This window comes from Poecilia formosa, unplaced genomic scaffold, assembly GCF_000485575.1.
Source record: "Poecilia formosa unplaced genomic scaffold, Poecilia_formosa-5.1.2 Scaffold21, whole genome shotgun sequence".
Lineage (NCBI taxonomy): Eukaryota > Metazoa > Chordata > Actinopteri > Cyprinodontiformes > Poeciliidae > Poecilia > Poecilia formosa.
Genome location: NW_006799960.1, coordinates 2,026,590 through 2,046,702, shown reverse-complemented (window position 1 = coordinate 2,046,702; position 20,113 = coordinate 2,026,590). Strand labels below are relative to the sequence as shown.

Below are 20,113 nucleotides of genomic sequence, written 5' to 3'. Positions count from 1 at the left end.
GCCCAATCTGTGAGAAGCAATTATGATCTTTGGGTTCTGAATGGATTTTAATGTCTGATGGGAACGGTTTTAATAACATGAGGATGCAGAATCAGTCGGGATGCATGCAAACTCCGTAAAGACTTTGTTTATAGAGGTTCCAACTTAGCTCCAATTTCAACTCACTTCACTGCTTATTCACGTCGATGCATATTCAAGACATAAAAATGTTCTCATTGTAAACACTCAATTGCTGTCTAGTGCTCAGAGTTATGCCAGATGATGTGAAATTTAGCTCTTCTGCATACTAACTTGGAAAATTATAAATTATATATTCCAATTACATCCTTTGCTTCATTTAAAATGTTTTTGCATAAATAAAAATAACTTTTTTCATACGCTCATATCAAATTTGGTTTATTTTGAATACATACCAGAGATAATTTATTAGAGCTCAGAAATATAAATGTAGCATTATACAAAATGTTTTTACTTTAGGAGTTGCTCAAGAAATGAAGTCATCAGGAAACGATGTTGATGACTGTATGGGATGGTTCACCATTTACAAAGAAAGTACCTACCTGGGGCAATTACTGAGCATGCACAGTGATGGACAGGCTCAATTACCCTTTAACTCACACAGAAACCAGCAGAATGAGTAACTCGTCTGATTGCAGCATTTCCTGCCAAAGTGCCTAAGACACATCCAGTATGTGCAAAGGCAATGCTCGAGTTCACGACTTCACATTATGTTTAAAATAGGAGATTTGACACCAGCAAAGCACTGGCTAGTTTCTCAGTGGGAACATGAAAATATTTCAACTGGAAGAAAGTGGTGATGACCTTTTAGCCTTTTCGTTTTCATACAAGAATACAGGCATCATGGATCTCAGAACCAGGAAAGGCAGCACATCTGCACAGTAATGACTGGGCACAGCGGGGATGTGTTTGATGACGGAGTAATGAACATTAAGGGAGATTTTGAAATAAAATGAGAGTGCAGTGAAAAGAACGGGAAGCCATATTTAACATCCACACTACCTATTAAAAAACAGAAAATGCACATTCATACTCAGACATGCTGCACAGTGTCTCGAAACCTTGTGCGTTTAAGATTTGGAGTTAATGCCATTGGCTGACATCTAGACGGACGCACAGGAAGCCAAATCAAGGTGAGATTCTTCAGACTGTCCAGGAAGTGTGATGTTTCATAAAGATTATGCACAGACATGGTGCTTCCACAGAGAAAAGATCTCAGAAAGATATCAGACAGGCAAGAAAAGATGCATATTAGGATGTTTTTTTCCTTTTCTTCTGCAACACATTCTTTCCAGTTGGAGTAGATTCAGGCATCGACTGTAATGTGGAGAGGTGTAAATCACCCTGCAGGGCTTTCTTGAAGTGTCAGTTCTATATTAGTTTGACAATCAGGGTTCCCCTGGTTCTATTACAACCAGCAGCTACATGAAGGAGAAACTGAGTCAAGTTTTAAATGGCTTGACTGCTGCTGCTAACGAGACGACTTAGAGGGAGCCAGCTGAGAGCTGGCTGTCAGCTCTAAGAGGAAACTGTGATCTCCACCCTGCAGGGTTAAGAGAACACACATTGGCAAATTAATAAGCGGAGTAGGAAAAGGGAGTGTCAGTTTCCCCTCTGTGTCATTGTTGTGTGGTGTAGCATTTTAAAGAAACCATGCGTATGGCCTCATGGAGCACGTGTGGGAGCTTATGCGTCCATAAGAATTTTCTGCTAGATGGGGAAACAGGTTTAGCATCAGGAACAGAAAGGCACTGAGCTTTCTGTTGACCTGCTTGGACTTACTTTGGGGTCATAATCCATCTGGCTCTGTTAGTCTTTTTTTATAGCATTGATCATGTGGATTCTGATGTTCAAAACACACTCAAGAACACGTGAGCAAAAAAAGTGACAAAAGCTTAAAACTCGGCACTGCAGGCGGATCATAAAAACACAATTTCAAATTTGCAAAACACACTTATGAAGATAAAGGACCTGTAGATACTTCACAAGGATAGAGGAATTTGTTCCCCATTCCTGCATCAGAAGAAAAAGTACATCGTTCTTTTCCTGCAGTTCTGGTTCAGGGGATCCCGCAGCGTCTGGTTGACACACTAACCGGGCCGAACCTTTTAGTCGTGTGCTGCCTGACAGCTTTTGTGTGAATGGCAAATGGGCATGGTTACTGCAAAGATGTACACTGCACTGGGAGGTTTCCCAGTGGAAGGATTTTTTAGAGTTTTGCTCTTGAAGTACTAATTGAACTACATTTCTCTCTAATCTCATGATTAGAGAGAAACCAGTTTTAAAAGCCATTGTCAAATGGCTTGACAATGGCTTGACAGAGAAATCAGCTGGTTTCTCTCTAATCTCCTGATTAGAGAGAAATGTGTTGTTCTTCTTGCCAGTTAAATAGTTCTACAGTTTTCTGTGTTCTTGTGCTGAACATGCAGGACTAAAAACATATACTTTTTGTCTGAAGATGTTGGGTGTCGACCCAATGGGTGTCTAAGCTGCCAAGGTAGGCCATGCAAAAAAAAAGAAAAAAAAAAAAGTTGTTTTACAAAAATATTTTTTCTATTCATGTAATTGTTCTTATGAGTTCTTTTTTTTTACACCCTGTTGTTCTTTAAAAGGTCATCCTGTTAAACCTTTTGAAAAAGTTGCTGCTTTTGGTTTTGTTTCACTGTTTGCTGCTGCAGAGTTTACATAAAAGTCCTGCAGTTTTCCCTGAGCTGAGGGGTCAGACTGGTTTGTTTTAAAAAATTGCTATGACCAAAAATAAAGTAATGTTCCCAGTAAACATTTTTCAGAGGTCTCTCTTACAATCAAATAAAATCCTAAACTGAACACACCACTGATTTCCAGAATTGGTCATAATGATCAGTCAGTATGAATGTAGCCCACGCTTTGACAGGCAAGAAATTTAACTTTCATTTCTTCCTGCTTTTACTCTCCAGATGTGCTGCATGTCTCTCCTCGACTGCAGAAAAACACAAAAAAATAACCACATGGACTCTGTAGTCGCTCGGCGCTTGCTAACACTTAAAGTCTTTCCAAATCGTGCTTTCAGAAACGCTGAATAGAGGGAGGGAGATGTAAACACGTCCTTCAAGATCAGCGAACAGGAAAAATAAATCAACACTACCAAGAAGATTCACATTGGAATTTACACGAGGAGTCAAAACAAGCACCAAGCTGCTTTGTCTCACTGGATCCAGGTTCGGCTTCGTCCTTTGAAGTTAATAGCATTTTTATCTACGCCAAAGTAGAAGCTAAACAGGAAAACTACTTCAATTACAATCAAATTGGCCGTGTAACTCAGGGCAACATGAAACAGCTGTCTGTAAACACAATATTGCTAATAGGAGATAAGGGGAGATTTTATGGGTCTTGTTTTGTCTTAGTTTGAGTTGTGTTGCTGCTACAGACACAGACTACTGAACTGTTATTTTATTTAAATTAGTCCATAAGTTAAGTTATGTATAAGGGATAATTATTGAACACATGATCAAAATGATTTGGAAAGAAGTATAAAAAAAAGCAACAAAAAAAAAAGAGAAAGAGGTGAAATCTGTCAGTGTTTAGAAAATGCTACTGCTGCATCTGCTCATCAAAATCAGCTGGTTTACTAAAAATTGATGCCCAATAAAAGTTTCTTATTACTAAAGTATTGCACAAAGTGATATGAAAGGTAAAAGTAGAGAGAACTTAGTTAGTAATTGCAATGTTAACAGCGAAGCTGAACTCCTGAAGTAATAAGACGCTGGAGCAGTTGAAGATCGAACACTGAGAGGATATAGAGTGGTGGGATGAGGCCTAAACTGAACTCTTTAGATTTCACTGCAAGCGCCACATTTGGAGACATCAAGGTTCAGCACATCATGTCAAAAGTGAAGGTTGCAGGTGGACACATCACTGATCGGTCTATTTAACAAGAAAGGATGAATGGAAACCCCTTTCGCTTTTTCGTTGGTAAAAAAAAAGAAGCTATTTTGAAGTCATTTGTAGTTATAACATAACAAATCAAGATTTGTGATTGTAACAAAGTGTGGTAAAACTTCAAGGGGTATGAAAGCTTTTGCAGGACACAAATGTGAGATAAAAGCATTTGTTAAGCAGTTGATATTTGGTTGTTTCGACCACAACTTAAACTGTTTACCTTTTATATTATTATAATCTTGAACGCATGTAGAGAGAACACAGAGAAAAATCCACCAAATAGGTGAAGGAAAAACATTAAACTTTGAAGCCATATGTGTGGCTGATACAAAAAAAGAGTGGAAAAGTAGGGCTTACGTACCATAAATTGCAGTTTTCTTTGTATGTTTGCCCTGTATAAAACTTGTTCCCATTTCTTTCACAGACATCTGAAAAGAGACAGAGACGGGGTTTAATATACACAGGTTTGATGTGGCAAAACAAAACTGATCCTCTAACTAATCTGAAAGAAATACCAGCACAGTAGCGACGCAAGATGGACACACACATATCAGGGTGTATATGCAGCAAACACACACATAAAGCTTATGTGAGGTCTAAGTAGCTCTGAGCTCCAGTAATCCAGTGTAGGAATGTGGAGTTAGCTCCTTTCCTCCATTCCCATGGCTTCCCGGGCTCTCGTGGTTTACCTATTTTATACTCTGCTTCTCCACCAGAGCGGAGGGAAGGAAAACACTTCTTGTCACATAAATCCGTCAGCAAGGGAAACCATTTCTGACTAAGGAACCATGAATCAGCTTCAGCTTCTTTTTAAATCACTTTGACCCTCCTCCTCTTGAAGTTCGGACCCGGCTACTGAGGAAACTCCACTGACTCAGCGACAGACTCTGTGACTGTTTATCTGCCCCCTGATTTACAGTTGTTCAGGGTGTCAGCGCCATGTGGAATTTAAAAAATGACTTGGCACGAAGTTTACTACAGGTCCCCTGAGCTGATTGTGATTTATGGCCAGGACCTTCGACACCAATCCTCCAAACTCACAGCTGTCTGACTTGGTCTGTCATAACTCACTTGCTGCAGCAAAGTTACAGATTAAATCTCTCCCACTTCTCACTTTTGGAAGGAATGCGTTTATTCCTAATAGGATGTTTGGCAAAGTATGATGCGGCTTCACACCTCACAAAGACCTGCTGACTAGAGAACACACACCTGCTTACGCCCCTCTTCCCCTTGTCGCCTGTCTCCCCTGCCCTCCACATAGCCCACATTCTTTCTCCTGATCTCCTCCGGTTCAGTCGTACGCCCCTCCTCCTCATTCCTATTTAATAAGAAGCCCACTGTTTCCTGCCCTGATCTCTGCCACTGAAGGCCTTTGCTCTCGAAGGCACCTTCTCCACCTCTGCACTGAGAGCGCGGTGCTGAGGCCGCTGCGGTCCAACCGCAGCCACGTGTTCGTTGTTATGGTTGGAGGAGAGGAGAATCAGTTAATGTGTGCTTGCTGAAGTGTTTGCACTGAATTCTGCCAAGGAGGGCAGAATGCTAATCATATTTCCCTGTTAGTTATATTATACCAGCTGTTTGATGTTTGCAATTTACTTTATAAATATTCAACCAACCGGTGTTATTTTGAAATTATTTGTGGTTATTATATCATTTCATAATGCTGAAACTGCTGACAGTGAATTGTGAAAAATGCTCTACACTAAGGTTGTGTAACTTAGGACAAAATACCATCTGAATATTTCGTCATTTAATTTATTTTTATTTCATTACTCTGACCTAGATTTTTTTTTTTTTTTGTGAAACAATTGAGAAGTTATTTTTATTTTTTAGCTCATTTAAAAATCGTTTTAACTTCATACTTTCATCTGGTCACACAGAAATACCTGAAATATCATAAAACAATAATCCAGATGGTGAGACTTTTAATTTGTAAAATTACTCTCTAAAATGGCAGGAAGCTGTGAACTTTCACACGCTTGGATTTGATCAACAGGAACAGCAACATTTAGAGGAGAGAAGCAATAATGTTTGCTGCCAGTTTTTTAGGGAAACATTGGACCAACAGATTTAAATGTCCTGACAAAAATAACTGTGTAGACCTGATGAATGGAATATAACGCACTTGAATATGAATGATTAAATAGACAAATAAACGAACAAATCAATAAATAGTGTACTGATGTATATCTGCTGTACTCTGAATCAACTCCTAGTCTGGCATGGAAATATTTCTGTATACTGATAATTACCTGATATTGGTAGCAATATGAACCATCTGCACACATTTACTTTGACCCAACAACGTAAACGTGCTTTACTTGTGAAATACTTTTCAGGTTTAGTGGGACTGCTACTTTAAGTTCATTCTGTCTTTATTTTAGAGCAAAGGAAGTTAACTAATATGAGTAACAAAAAAGAGAGGAAAAAACATCACTCTCATAAACAAGATCTGATGTTTGGTAAATTCATCAAACAGCCCAACCCAATCACATAAAATCTCAGTAAAATACATTCAAGTTTGTTGTCATAAGATGAGAAATGTGAAAATGTTTAGCTGGAATGAATATTTTTTGCAGAGGATTTTACAGTGACCAATAACGTTAAAGGAGTTGTGTTCATTTCCAGGGTTTCATTCTCTGATCTGAAACAAAGCTGGCTCATAGTTGTCGCAGCTGCAGCTGAAACTTTGTAGAGGGGTGAAACAATGTGTCGCTGTGGTTCATTTGCAGGTGTCAGCAGAGTGCCGTATGCCGCTGTGACTGAGCCTCAACAGCTCTGATCACAGACTCTTAGAAAAGTAAGTGAAGCACACACAAACACATATCACCCTAATGTACCAATGAAAGGTGGCGGGACGCCCAGACAGCGGTTCCAGAAGTCCGGGCAGCAGTCGGAGACGGTTCGGTTGCAGAACAGATCGCAGTAGCAGATGGTGTCCAGGTAGGGCACGGTGCACAGGTCGTCTCTGCCGGGGCAGCAGCCTCCTCGCCTGTGGCAGTAGGAGCCGTACGGGTCCCTGATGCCGCCGGCATGCAGAGGACTGGCCAGCTCCCTTCTGGTTCTTCTGTTTTGGATTCTGTCTGCAGAACCTTCCTGCGCAGCCAGGAGCAGCACCAGCGCAGTCAAAACAATAGGACCCATCACCAATCTGTGACCAACGAAGAAGAAGAAGTGGAACGGTTTGAGAAATGAACGTATAAAGTTGATTTTATTCCACACGAGCATGGTTTTATGTCTCATTAAAACCAATTAGTTTTGATTTTAAACTTCTAAAGTATGGAGGTTAGAGAGTAATGAATCATTCATTTAGGACAGTTGCCAATACCCCATGCTGCTCTATGATTCCCACCCAGACACATCCATTGAGCCGTAAGCTTGGCAGAACACACACACACACACACACATACGCACACACATGCACACACACACACACACACACACACTACACAGAAGTCTGGGCAACATCAGGAGCTCATGGTCCAAACACAATCTAATGGGATTCTTATAGACTGACCTTTTTTTCATGACTTTCCTTTAAAACAGCCAAGACAAACTGCAGCCAAATTTGAAAATGCTTCAGCAAAGAAATGAAAACAACCACAAAATGATTCCTGGACTTTTGGGACAGTGAGTGCTTTAAAATAGCCTGGCAAGTAGCACGGTTATTAGAAGTAATATGTCAGAGCTTGGTGTTTGTTTGTATGTGACTGTGTCTTATTATAAAAACACTTCCTTCTATAGTAAAAATGACAAAGTCCAGTTTTTGTACATGTTTACATGTTGCTCTATTTGGGCTTGACTGCAAACTTTGATCCATGCATTCCCTTGTTTCGGATGCGCCTTGGAGAGAGCGCCGGTTTCAGGTTTCTGACAGGGTGGGTCCGTGCAGACGTACCGGAAGAATTGCCCAGCTGCTTACATAAATAGCATCTTTGATTGTCAAATCAGGAATCCACTCACAATGAACATTACGCACATAATAGCAAGGCTGTACTCTGCCTGAATGCGTTTTTTTTTTTTTTTTAGGTGTCCAATACCCACGCACAAAAACATGAAAGCAAACGGCAAGCACAGGATGGGCAGGAGGTCCGCTCTTTAAGACAAGAGTTTAGTTGAAGCAGATTCAAAGCAGTGCAATAAAACACCCACCCAGGTGTTCACAGAGCTCCTCAGGCCTCTTCAGGTTAACGTTTTAAAGTAATTCATGGTAACTCTGATAAGGTACTGTAATGTGCAGCAACATATTCCAAAATATTTCTAATCTCCAAAGGGTTAAAAATTAATTTTGGAAATTGCTAAGTATTAACTAATTAAATTGTTTAGTTTTCAATCAAGAAAATAAGCTTGCAAATGTCACGTTGATCAAGATTAGATTGGTTACAAATCCAAGCATTTTAGGAAGTCAAAAGTCTCATTTGCCATGTTCTGCGACGTCAAAGAGTAACGTAAACGCACAGAAATATTTTTCTGTGCTTTTTTTAGTTACTAAGTAGAAAATAGTTTAAGTATAGGTATTAGGAAACTGGAGAAAGTTTGAGTCGAGCACTGATAGCCTAGCAAATAAATAACACGCGCTAACACATTAACGTTGAGAACCCAATGTTCACCCACTGCCTGTATTCAATCACTAAGAGACAATCAATTATTTATTCATGGAGGAATATATTTAGCTGGTGTCAAAAATTGTCTGCTGTGTCAAGCAAAAACAATCAGAAGCTAGTTTATTTGAGTAGATAAAATAAGCAATTTCAGTAAAATCTTTCTAAACGTTAGTAATATTGAAATTTCTGTTGACTTAAAAGTTGGTTGGGATTTAAATAATTTGTACCGCTGTTAAGCTCACTTAAAAGCTGCCCGATTAAAATGCATGTAAGCAGTCAAAACCATTTTGTTGGTGACATTCTAACACTTTGTTTAACTAGCTTAGTAGACTAATGCTCGAGCTTAATTTTACTCCCGCTTATTTAACAAAAGCTGCCATATGGCCGACCAGGACTCAGGACAGCTGCTGTAGCCGAGCCACTGCAGCCACGGGGCAGATAGACCCTCAGCACCCACAGACATTCACACATATACATGAGCGTGCACGTTTTACACGGCGGAAGCTGAGAAGCTCAGATTCACAGTTTGTCACTGCACAGAAGGATTAGAGTTCAGAGGTGACATGACAGACATCGATTTTACCTCAGCAGCAATTGTTCAAATGAAAACCAACTCCAGTGGTAGAAATGGACTCAAAGTCAAAGTTTTTTTTTTTTTAAGAAATTTTTATCTTTAAATTCAATATTTTAAAACATCGGACATTAATTTTGCAGAATAATTCATGGTAAAGCATTACGCGTATCTTAAACCTCTACTAAAATTAATGCAACGCAGTATTTTGGTTGTAGCGGACGTTTTAAAATTCTCTCCCTGCTCATGTCACTGTTTCACTTTCTTTGGAGATATCATTGCACCACCCACCAGATAATTCTCTGTATGTCTGTAAGAGGTCTTCCTGAACTATTTCCCACTCACAGTCCTGTCTGTGAAACACCAACATGGGTAATTGATGGTCTTACAATCCCCCTTAAGTGTTGAATAAAAACAGGTGAGTGAATGGATTACAGCTCTCTGAGTGGCACAAGAGGACCAGACAAACACAAACTGGCTCATAAAAATTGCTCAATCTCCAACTCGCATTCATCTTTCCGTAATAAATCTTCTAGAATGCTGTGCCACTCAGTCAAACACCCAGAAAGTAAATAAATTCAAACAGCAACACCTTGGCTAGTATGCAGTCATAAATTACACAAAAAGAGAACAAAGTTCAGCAGATGTTGTGGAAGTATGTTGAAGTAAGCTGAGAACAATGTAAGTCTGAAAACTGTAAAGCTGCACCTGCCCGGAATCCGTCATAGGAAACAAACCTGCTGCACAGAAGCAAAATCAGCTGTTACCTGTTAGTGAAACAGAAATCTTGAGTTTATAATCCAGCAGACACCTGCAGAGTTCGGTTGCTGTGTTGCTCAGGAAGTCATTCACAGGTAGCGAGTCTGAAAGGTCAGTCCTCCTTTCTCTAAGGCTCACGCTCTAACAGGATCTGCTCTATCAGACTCTGCCTTCTCTATATACATGCAGAAAGCACCGCTAACCACTCCCTCCACCCCCATTCACTCCGGGCCCTGTCCCCTGCTTCACTGCCTCCTGCAAACTCTCTCTTCCACTCATACAGCCTTTTTTTTTCTAGTAGCTTCCTCAGTTTGATTATCTGTGAGCAGCCTTCCTCTCCTTATCACCCAGAAGCCTCCATGATGAAATATACTCTTGGTTCAGTCTCCTGTTACCCAAGAAGCTGTCCTTTTCACTTACAGCCGTGAATTTGCCCTACATTTACTATGTAGAGTTAAACTCTTATCTGAGGTGTTCGCAGTAGAGAGTAGCTGCAGACTCCTGCTCCTCCTCCTGGACACAGGTTGCATAAGCCCAACCCACTCGGCCTGGAAATGAGTGGACAGATTGCAGAAGACTTTCCAGCTTCTAGAAACTTACAAACAACCCCCTGGACATTAGGTTTTGGCAGAAATTAAGGCAAAAAGCTATAAATGTTCTAAATGTTAAGGTTGTTTTTCTTCTGCGTGATCCTGAATCTGTTTATGTCATCAGCTTCTGTTTTATTCCACCTCATTCACTCCAAGGTAAATGCAGTTATTCCAGGTGGGACTTAATAAGTTAAATATTTTTAAATAATAGGTTTGATAGAATGAATCTTATTATGTTGCATTTCTTAATCAGTTCTGTTTCAAAATGAATGTATGCAGATATTATTTGGGTTTTTGTTTATTTCAGTGAGTCACAATCATAACATAGCAATTACAAATTTGCAAGCACAAGCAAGAAACTTGATTTTTATTTCTTTGTTGTTCAGCAACAGTTATGTTGTTGTCATGCTGACATGTTAATCACTAAAACAAAAAAAAACAGTTTCTCAAAATTCATGAAGCGAGCCAATTTAGTCCTCCACTGTTTTCTGGGCATTATTGATTGATTCGGAGGAGTGACATGGTGCTGAAGGAAGACGCAGCTGTGCGTTAAACACCCCCTCCCTGCTCGATCAATAAACTAAAAGCTGAATTGATAATGGAGGCACAGCAGGGTGTCAGCCAGGGCAGGGCTGGAGGATGGGAGAGACAGAAGAAATAAAATGAGTGACCACACAGAGAGACCTACAGCTCATAACATATATTCACAAAAATACCTTTGCAAAAACAATAAGTCTTTGTTTATAATCAATGTCTTACATTCACACGGAGTTAGATCAGTTAACATTACTGATGTTGTTTTCACAAGGTAAATGCCAGAATAATGACAGGACATTTTTTGCTTTAAATTTAGCTTAATTTATACTTTCTTTAAATTTTGAAGCTTAAGCCTAATATACAAGTCGAGAAGATACAGCTCACAATCCAAGTCAAGTCAGCGCGTATTTATAGTTTAAGGCACACCTGGAATACGCAACATGATGGGGAAAAAAAATGATAAAAATCAGATATCAGGAAGAGAGACGTGGACCTCCACAATCCGGTGAGTACAATCTAAATGTCTGCAGGTCCTGCCAGTTTTAATGTCCAGACATACTGATGAGAAAGGAGGCGGTCTCTTTGTCACACAAATGGTTTGATTCAAAAAGGATGTACCAATCCCAGAACAAAAGTAAAATAACTGTGAAGTATCTTTCTGAGGCAAGATCATTATCCACAGTAAAATGGATGGTGACACTGGCTGAAGAAGAAGTCATCACCCAGAAAGCAGCATAAAAAGCTTTGCAGTTTGCAAATGAACAATAAGATGGAGACCTCAGCTTTTAGAGACACGTCTTGTGGTTGGATGAAACCAAACTTGAAGTGTTTGTCTAGAGTGATCATGGTTACATACTGAAAGGAGAGCGAGGAAGCTGCAGTACAGGTGTGACATCATCAGGTGTTGTTGCTGAAGCGACTGGCGCCTTTCACAAAACAGATGACACCACGCAGAAAGAACGTGACTTGCAAACACTGAAGCAACATCTCAAGACATTAGCCGTGAGTCAAACTTTGCTTTTCCAAACAGGACCCTTCAGCGAACCACCAAAGTAACGAGAACAAAGTAAACCGCTAACAAGTCCTGACCTCAGTCCCAGTTTACCCAAAAGATGTGGACAGAGCAGAAAAGGTGTGTGCAAATACACTCAAATGGATTTTTGTGTAATTACATATTTTAATATATTAGACATGACAAATACGTTCTTACCTACTTGCAAATATCAATTTCATCAATTTAATTCAAAATAGAAGATAGATGACTATTAATAAAGAGCATTGATTGAGGTAATGTTCCATTTTGTATTTATCTTATGCAATCCTTTCCAGGGAAAATGTTTTTTCTTTTTTTTTTTGGCAGTTTCTTTACCCTCATTTATAAGTGTGACTTAAAACGAGCTTAAATTTGAAATGCTCTCAGACTATTACTGGTTGGAGGAGTTCTGGGTAACCGGCTTTCTTTTCAAACAGGCCTATAATTATGTATTTAACAAGTGTTACACACCTAGTTCCTCCTGAAACTAGGGGCCCCCGAGCTATCTTTACAGTGTTCAAATGTCACCAGACTCTCCATCATTATTAAACCACCACTCTACGTCATTTGGTGGTACTAACACATAAAGAACTATGCATAGCTGCTGGCATAAGGCAAGTCACTTCTGGAGAAGAATGGCGATGACGCTCCTTTAACCGTAAAAGCACGAGAATGAAAAGGTGTGTTTGTAAAAGTCTGAAGACCCTCAGGAACACATAAATGACCCCTGAATCAGAGAAGGCTGTCACAGCAAATGAGGAAGCATGTGACTCATGTATAGATCAGTGAAAACAAGAAATGTGAGAAGGATGTTTCACAACATCTGTAGGCGATCTGTCATAAGACACACGGACGTACAGTCATGGACGTACAGTCAATGTGTAGGCAGGATCCACACTACGGTGACTCAGACCTGACCTCTAAATTACCCAGAGCAGAGTGGTCTGCTATCAGATCAGCAGTGCTTCTGTTGGTGAGGTAATTCATGAAGAATAGACTGAACCATTGAGCCTGAAGGCAACAATAGAGCCAAAAAAAATGCTGCAGAGACACTCCGAGGGGAAATAAATTTTACATCCAGGCACACTCACACAAAAAGTGTGCACTCACTGAGGTCAGTGTACTTGTGTGTGTGTGTGTGTGTGTGTGTGTGTGTGTGGCATATATTTGGTTAATTTGGAGCATTTCGTGGAAATAAATATGAGCAGAATCTGGAACTGACAACCGAGCAGCGTGGGCCGGTCACATACACACACAGTCATCCTGAGGAACAATCGCCCTCTTTTTCTGGACTGTTGCATCACAATCATCCCATGGAGCTACAAAAACATGGGCTCCAGCTGCACTGCGTCACAGTGGGGGTCTGCATGCAGCCCTCAGAGCAGACACATGTCCATCTTAACGCCCCTGGTGGATTTCCTGTTCCAGGATGTGTGCAGCTGATAGTAAACAAGGATGGGTGTGATGGCGAAATGCTGATCCAGAGCAGAGAACATCAGCAATGTGAGTGTTTTCAGGGCTGTTACTAAGAAAGAAACACCCACATGTTAGTTTTTGATGTGAAGTTCAGATATTTGGGAGAAAATCATTGCGCTGTTTGTCTTCTCTGCAGCTGGAACGTTAACACTGATGGTTTTGCTCTGGAGAGAAATGGAGAGTACATGACTCAAAGAAAGTAATTTAAATAAACTAACTGTGAGTAATATGGAAAACTTGACAGGCCATATCCATTTCTGTTTCTTATTTTAAATTATAATGCTGCCCCACATTTTATTTAATCGGCTTTTTTAGTGGTCCAAGTGAAAAGATACTTGTGGGCCATTAAAATTGTCAGTTATTTCTAGAGATTAAGAAAGCAGAAACAACCAAGACAGAAAACCAGTTAATCAAAAGGCCAAACAGCATTTCCAGTTTTGAATCTTGAAGTCACGTAACATGCTTTTTTTTTTTTTTTGGATTGTGGGAAGAAATCCAGCATCAATTTATTTCACAAAAGCATTGTGGAAACTATCTCAAAGCAAAACATGTGGCAGAAACAACCATTACATTCCTGATGAATCAAGAATTCTTGACAGGTGGACAAGCTACAGGTACGAAATCTAGGATTTATCACTGGCACTGCACCCTGTTTACAGTACTCAAGTTGTTGGTTTTTTTTTTTTACAAAGTGAGAAAAATTACTAAATTACTTTTTAATATAATCAAAGCAAGAGCCTTTGCTAATGCAGCAGTCTGCTCATCAATGGCTTCGTTTGGAGAAAAGAGACCAGGGTGTCTCATTTGAGAACCTCTGGCTCTCATGTCTGCTTTTGGATCATAATGTGGTTTTCTAGGAGTCTGATCCAGATGCCTCTAGAGATGAAGTGACTTTATATGCATTCGAGCCAGAGACCGTCTTAGGATGAAGAGGAGAAAGTCTTGTCTCACCCGTTTTGCTTTTATTTTTCAACTTTACAAGATACAATTTTATAACTTTGTCAGCAAACATAAAAGTGTGTCTAGTAAAAAGAATATAAATTGTAATTTACAAGGTGGGAGACGTCTCCCCTGAGGCTCCAAAACAAACCCTAGAGTGTGCTATAGCGCAGTTCATGAGCAATTAATCAGTCAACTGTGGATTTTTAACAATATAATTATTGCTAAATAAAACATCAGGGGGACAAGTAAACTCTCCAACAACATTAAGGCAGCCTTCACCAGTAAAAGAAACGTCTACTGACTTTTATTACACATTTATAGCTAGAGCTACTGAAGACAAGGACAGTGAAGAGCTACATGTAAGGAAAAGTGTCAGCTGCGGTTGCTGAAGAAGAAATACTTTCTCAAAGGAAAGCATTGACCTGAAAAATGCATGACAAAGATATAAGATGTGAAACTGAGGCCAGAGGACTGCCTAACAGGCAGAAATAAATCTTCCACATATAATATCTTTCGACCAAAAGCCACTTTTTTTTTTTGTTATAATAAACACTAAAGTTGTTTTTAGCAATTATGTTTTTAAAGACTTCCTAGATTGCTTTGCTTATGGGTAAATAAAACCAGTCGTCCAGATTAGCATGAGTCTTCCCAGGGAAATGTGCTGCATATATATCTTTCATAAACCTGACTTCAGTTTATGTCATAATCTGAAGCTGTAAGAATTTGAGTTTTTGCTTGAAGAAAGTTAAAGAAATAAAAAAATGATCCAAAGATTGGGGTAGAAAAAGACAGTCGTAGCTATGTCTGATCATAGCTATCAATAAAACTAAAATAAAACCTAAAGATATGTCTGAGGGGTGTTTTTTATTTTGCTACCCTTGCATGTCTGTCTCTGTCTCACCTCATATTGATTGTGAAAGCACTGACCCCACAGACTGTTTATTGCTGACCAAGAAACTGCAGATTCTGAATCACTCAGACAGAGGAAGACCTGGCCTGTGAATCAGGATCAAAGAGCCGTTCGTTCTTCCTGATCAGATTCACCAGCTCAGCACATGCAAGGAAGCTCTCTATGTGATCAGTGGAACTTTAATCATAGGCATGTGCAAATAACACTCATCGAAATGCATGATACAGAAAATATTTACTCACAGTAAGCTCATTTTATATGACTGTCAGCAATCATTCAAGTTGTCTAAATTCTGAGTCATTCTTTCTTCGGATGAATATAAAATAAAAAAGCTCCTCTGAAATTTACATCGTTGCAACATTTTTAAACTAGAATGTGCTTTTGCTTTGTAAGATATCCAGCGAAATTCTTTCGAGTTTCTGAATTTTTTTACTTGAACTTTACTGTTGCTAAGAACATAAGATCTCATATTATCAAGACGAGATACTTCAATGTCACGACCTTTCAGACATGCAAAGAGTTTGCTGATGGTCAGATGGGGCCGCTATTTACCTCTGAAGGAAGTGTAAATATTCTAACAAGGTAGCCGAGCCAATAACCCGCAAGCACATTGAGTAATAACGTTTTGAAATCTTTTTTCTGCCTCCAAAACAAGAGCTATGAGAGCTAGTATTACTTTTTTGGTAACATTAAGAAAGTCACAGGGCCCCTGATATTCCGGCACTACAAAAACAAATCCTCACCCACTCCCCACTGATGTTTATTGCTTACTTAGTTCCTCAGGGACTTTCAGTCTTTTCTCAAAGAAAATGAGTCACAGTTGCAATCCATGAAGCCCTGCGAAGACCATCCAAATCCTGGGGATTTTTGATGCTATACTACTGTATTCATCCATGATAAAGGTGCAGTTACTGCAGGTCGGGCCCGTGTTGCTTTCAGAAATACTATAATTCTTTATGGCATAGATCCAAGAAGGTGTCAGAAACGTTTCTCCAAGATTTTAGTCCACATGATACTGGAAATTTGTTGACTACACATTCAAGTGTTTCACCACATCCCAAAGGTGCTTTACTGAATTGAGTGACCATGGAGGCTACTCCAGATAGTGAACTTATTTTTAAGTTCAATGAACCGGGTTCAGATTATTCAGGTTTTGTACATAATGTACTAATCTGCTGGAAGTGGCCATCAGAAGATGAGGATACTGTGGTCTTGAAGAGATGGACACAGTCAATTGCAACAGCTAGCAATATCCAACACACCGTCATGCTATCATTAGCTGCCTAAATGGTCCATTCAGGCCACATGGATCCATCAAGTTCTGGTCCTATCATCTGAATGCTGCAGCCAAAACCAAAACTCACAAGACAAGGCAGGATTTTTTCAGTCTTTCCTTGTCCATTTTTACAAAAGTGGCTCTCAGTGTGATCTGCTGCTGGTTCAAGTTTCTGTCTGCATTCAGACTCAACTCTCACCCACATTCAAAGTCCCTAAATCCCTTTTCATACCTATCCCTTTGCTAAGTTTTCTTCACCATCTCTAGATGAGTAAATGCATGGTGTTGCTAGCATGGCTAAATTATTATTTGTTCTAACAAGCCACTGAATAGTATTATTTTGTAAAGTGGTGGGTGAGTGTGCATCCAAGTGTGCGATTTATCAAATCCATCATCTACGTTATAAGAAGTGCACTTTTTTTAAAATCATTTTTATTCATTAGCCACAGAGGAGAAAGTCACACTTCAAAGATCTTGAACTATCTTTTATGGTGGCTAAAAAAGTTCCAAAAGATCATTGATGATGTTTGATCACTTCAGAATAACTGCACGGTAACCACACAAAGGATTACACAGCAAAGTCAGCGCCTAAAGGTGTTACTCTCTAATCAACCGAAGATCACAAGTAGATGTTGCTCTTTGTAACATGCGGTGACTTGTCCCTTTCTTTCCTCACACACACATTCTGCAAGGTTGAAAAGATGCGAAATAAGAAAACATTCCTGGTTGGGTAAATTCTGCTGCAATCAGTATGTTGGTACAAAACATTCTCCATTTTCACTTTAAGGAAGAGGATTAAGAAAATGGGCAGTGAATTGTGCATCTGTTTAAGATTAAAAGCACCTCTTAATATAAATTTACCCAATTCTTATGTTTTGTCACGTTTTTGATTCAAAGAGAAGAGAAGAGCTCAGGTGGTCCTTGATTCACTCTGTCCTCTTCAAATTGTCTCTCATTACATTCCCAAGAGAGAAGAAATCGTATTTAATATATATTTTACCCAACCCCACACACAAAATCTCCTTTAGCATTTAAAAGAAATGTTTGGGTTCACCTGCAATTTGCGGTTGAGCAATTGGACAAAATTCTTCGCAAGCGTATCACCGTTGAAGGTAGAGAAATCAAAAGGAGACAGAATGAATACTTTGCAAAAATAAAAGAAAATTTCAGACCGGCTTAGTACCCAGCTTTACCAGTGAGATTGCAAAACTCTGCTGTCTAGAAACATACAAGAAACCAGTTCAATTCAATAATGGTCAAAGAAGCCAGAAGCACTGTCAATTATTTATTTGGCTCAGTCTTTGTACTTTGTATGACCCTTATATTCCTTTGCATTCTAAGATCTGAGATATGGATGAAAGCGAAGAAGATATTAATTCTGATATGTCCACTGAAATGAAGTTAAAATGGAAAACTTAAAAAAAAACTGAAACAAAAGTATTAAAAGCCAAAAAAAGCTACAACTGGGATTCTTTCTGTGGACATTAGCAGAATAAATAGAGCTTGGGTTCACAATAGATCCTTACGGAGTGAAATTTAAGCCTTTAGATCAATAAATAGAGCACGAATAGCCAAAAAAAAAGGTAATAGAAAAATTACTTATCCACGAGTTGGTAATAAAACATAAAGGTCATAAAACAGAGACAGAGGAAGGTCAAAAGACTCTTCAGCTCCCCGTCTCACCTGTCTGGATCTTTCACTTACCCACATCAGCTGGTAAAACTAAACATGTTTAGAGTTTACATAGGCAACAAAATCTAGTGCTATTCCAATAACTGCACTTCATCCCTCCACAATTTGGTCATTCCTTTTTAACATTTTACATATCGCTAATTTAAAACCAATAAATATCTGCATACAAAGTAAATCAATCAGTCCCAGTTGTCTTTATAACATTTAATTTAGGCGCCTACAATCACAGTGTTTAAACCACAACAACTGACATCAGGTAATAAATTTCAGGCTTCAGGCAAATCTGAATCTGTGATGCAGAGGCAGTTCCTGATACAGACTGTATGGCTCACCACCCAGGGTGGCATGCCATGGTGGGAGGCATAAATAGCACAAAACCAAAGTTATCTTGCAGTTATCTTGTTGCAAGAGTCCACAGTGTACAATTTCTGCACAGTACACAGAAAATGTATACTGTGTTTACAGTTAGAGCACAGTATACAAAAGTAGTTATTTTACATGAACCTGGACTTATTTTGATTATTGATCATTGACTACACAATTTTAAATACATCTTCGGTCAATCTCAAAGAACCCTAAAAAGAGTAGTCAGAATAAAACCGCCAAGTTTTTTGGTAATAGAATCACTTTAAAATTAGACAAATTTTCTTCTATCATAACTGTAATTCTCGTTTTTTCTGTAAATTAACTAACAGGTGACTTCTAGAAAATTAAATTCTATGTTGTGAGAATAAATAAATAAAAAATGTTGGAACTAATCAGCAGTTAGTTTTGGTTGATTTCCTATTTCAGCTTTACATCTAAAATAAGAAAATGTACATTCAGTATAAAACTGAAAACAAAGAAGTGATAAAACAAAGTGGCCTCACGTCTTGCTTTCAAGAAGTCCTGTGACTTTATATTATTGTTTGATGATTTTCGTTTTTAAATAAAGTTTTGATATGCTTGATGACCTAAAACTCAAATGTGTGTCTAAGGAACTAATTATGTGCAGAAAAGACATGGAAGCATGTTAAAAAAAAAAAACACACACATAGGATTCCCCATGAAAGCCTGTTTTTCTCACTCATGGTATTTTATTGCATATTTAAAATAAATTTTAGTAATACTTAGAAAGCCAAGTAATACAAATAAACAATACAAATAAAAAAGTGACCATTTGGAATTTTTTTTTTTTTTGGTAAAATTTCATCAATAGAAACAGTAAAGACATTAGAATTTTAAAAAGAATTATGATTTCATGGTGTTAAAACTTTGGTTTTGATTTGTGTTTCTGTTTAGGTCATTTCTTTTCAAATAGGTTTGAGTCTGCTGATTTAGCACTGGAACATAAACAAAGTTTAGATTACTTATAAAAATGTTCTTTGGATATCAAGTCTAACACAAGTATTTGAACACCAGAACATCAGACATTGTTTGCAAAACACAATACAGGATTCTGGAAGCACAGAGCTGAAAGCATTATTATTTGGATAATCCGTCACCTCATCACCACGAAAGTATTTGTATATGTTGTTCTAAGTTTTTCCCCTGATAGATAAAATATTTATTGCTTACATTTATACTTTAATAAGTAAAACAGTGTTAATTTTAGTTGCTTTAACTTTCTTTCCCAAAGATGACAAAAAAATACTTCTTCCACTTATGTGTAAACACAAAGAACTGAGTATCTAATGAGGTGTTTTATTAAGATTACAAGTGCAACACTGTGAGCACGGCGTTGGGAGATTATCAGTCAATCAATCAAATTTTATTTATGTAGCACAATTCAGCAACAAGGCATTTCA

The 20,113-nt window shown here is 38.7% G+C and overlaps 1 protein-coding gene across 2 annotated transcripts in view; it reads right to left on the bottom strand.

Moving 5' to 3' along the window:
* Positions 1 to 20,113, bottom strand: part of tinagl1 (tubulointerstitial nephritis antigen-like 1) — a 39,727-nt gene that overhangs the window by 14,052 nt on the left and 5,562 nt on the right. The window contains exons 1-3 of one of the 2 annotated variants that reach the window (XM_007547674.2): positions 9,879 to 10,302; positions 6,777 to 7,087; positions 4,298 to 4,364 (exon numbers count right to left, since the gene is read on the bottom strand). In XM_007547674.2, the coding sequence (XP_007547736.1) occupies positions 4,298 to 4,364; positions 6,777 to 7,080 (371 nt within the window). In that variant the 5' untranslated portion in view covers positions 7,081 to 7,087; positions 9,879 to 10,302. Of the gene's footprint in view, positions 1 to 4,297; positions 4,365 to 6,776; positions 7,088 to 9,878; positions 10,303 to 20,113 lie in introns of those variants that run through there. The other variant, XM_016669285.1, reaches the window with a different exon arrangement.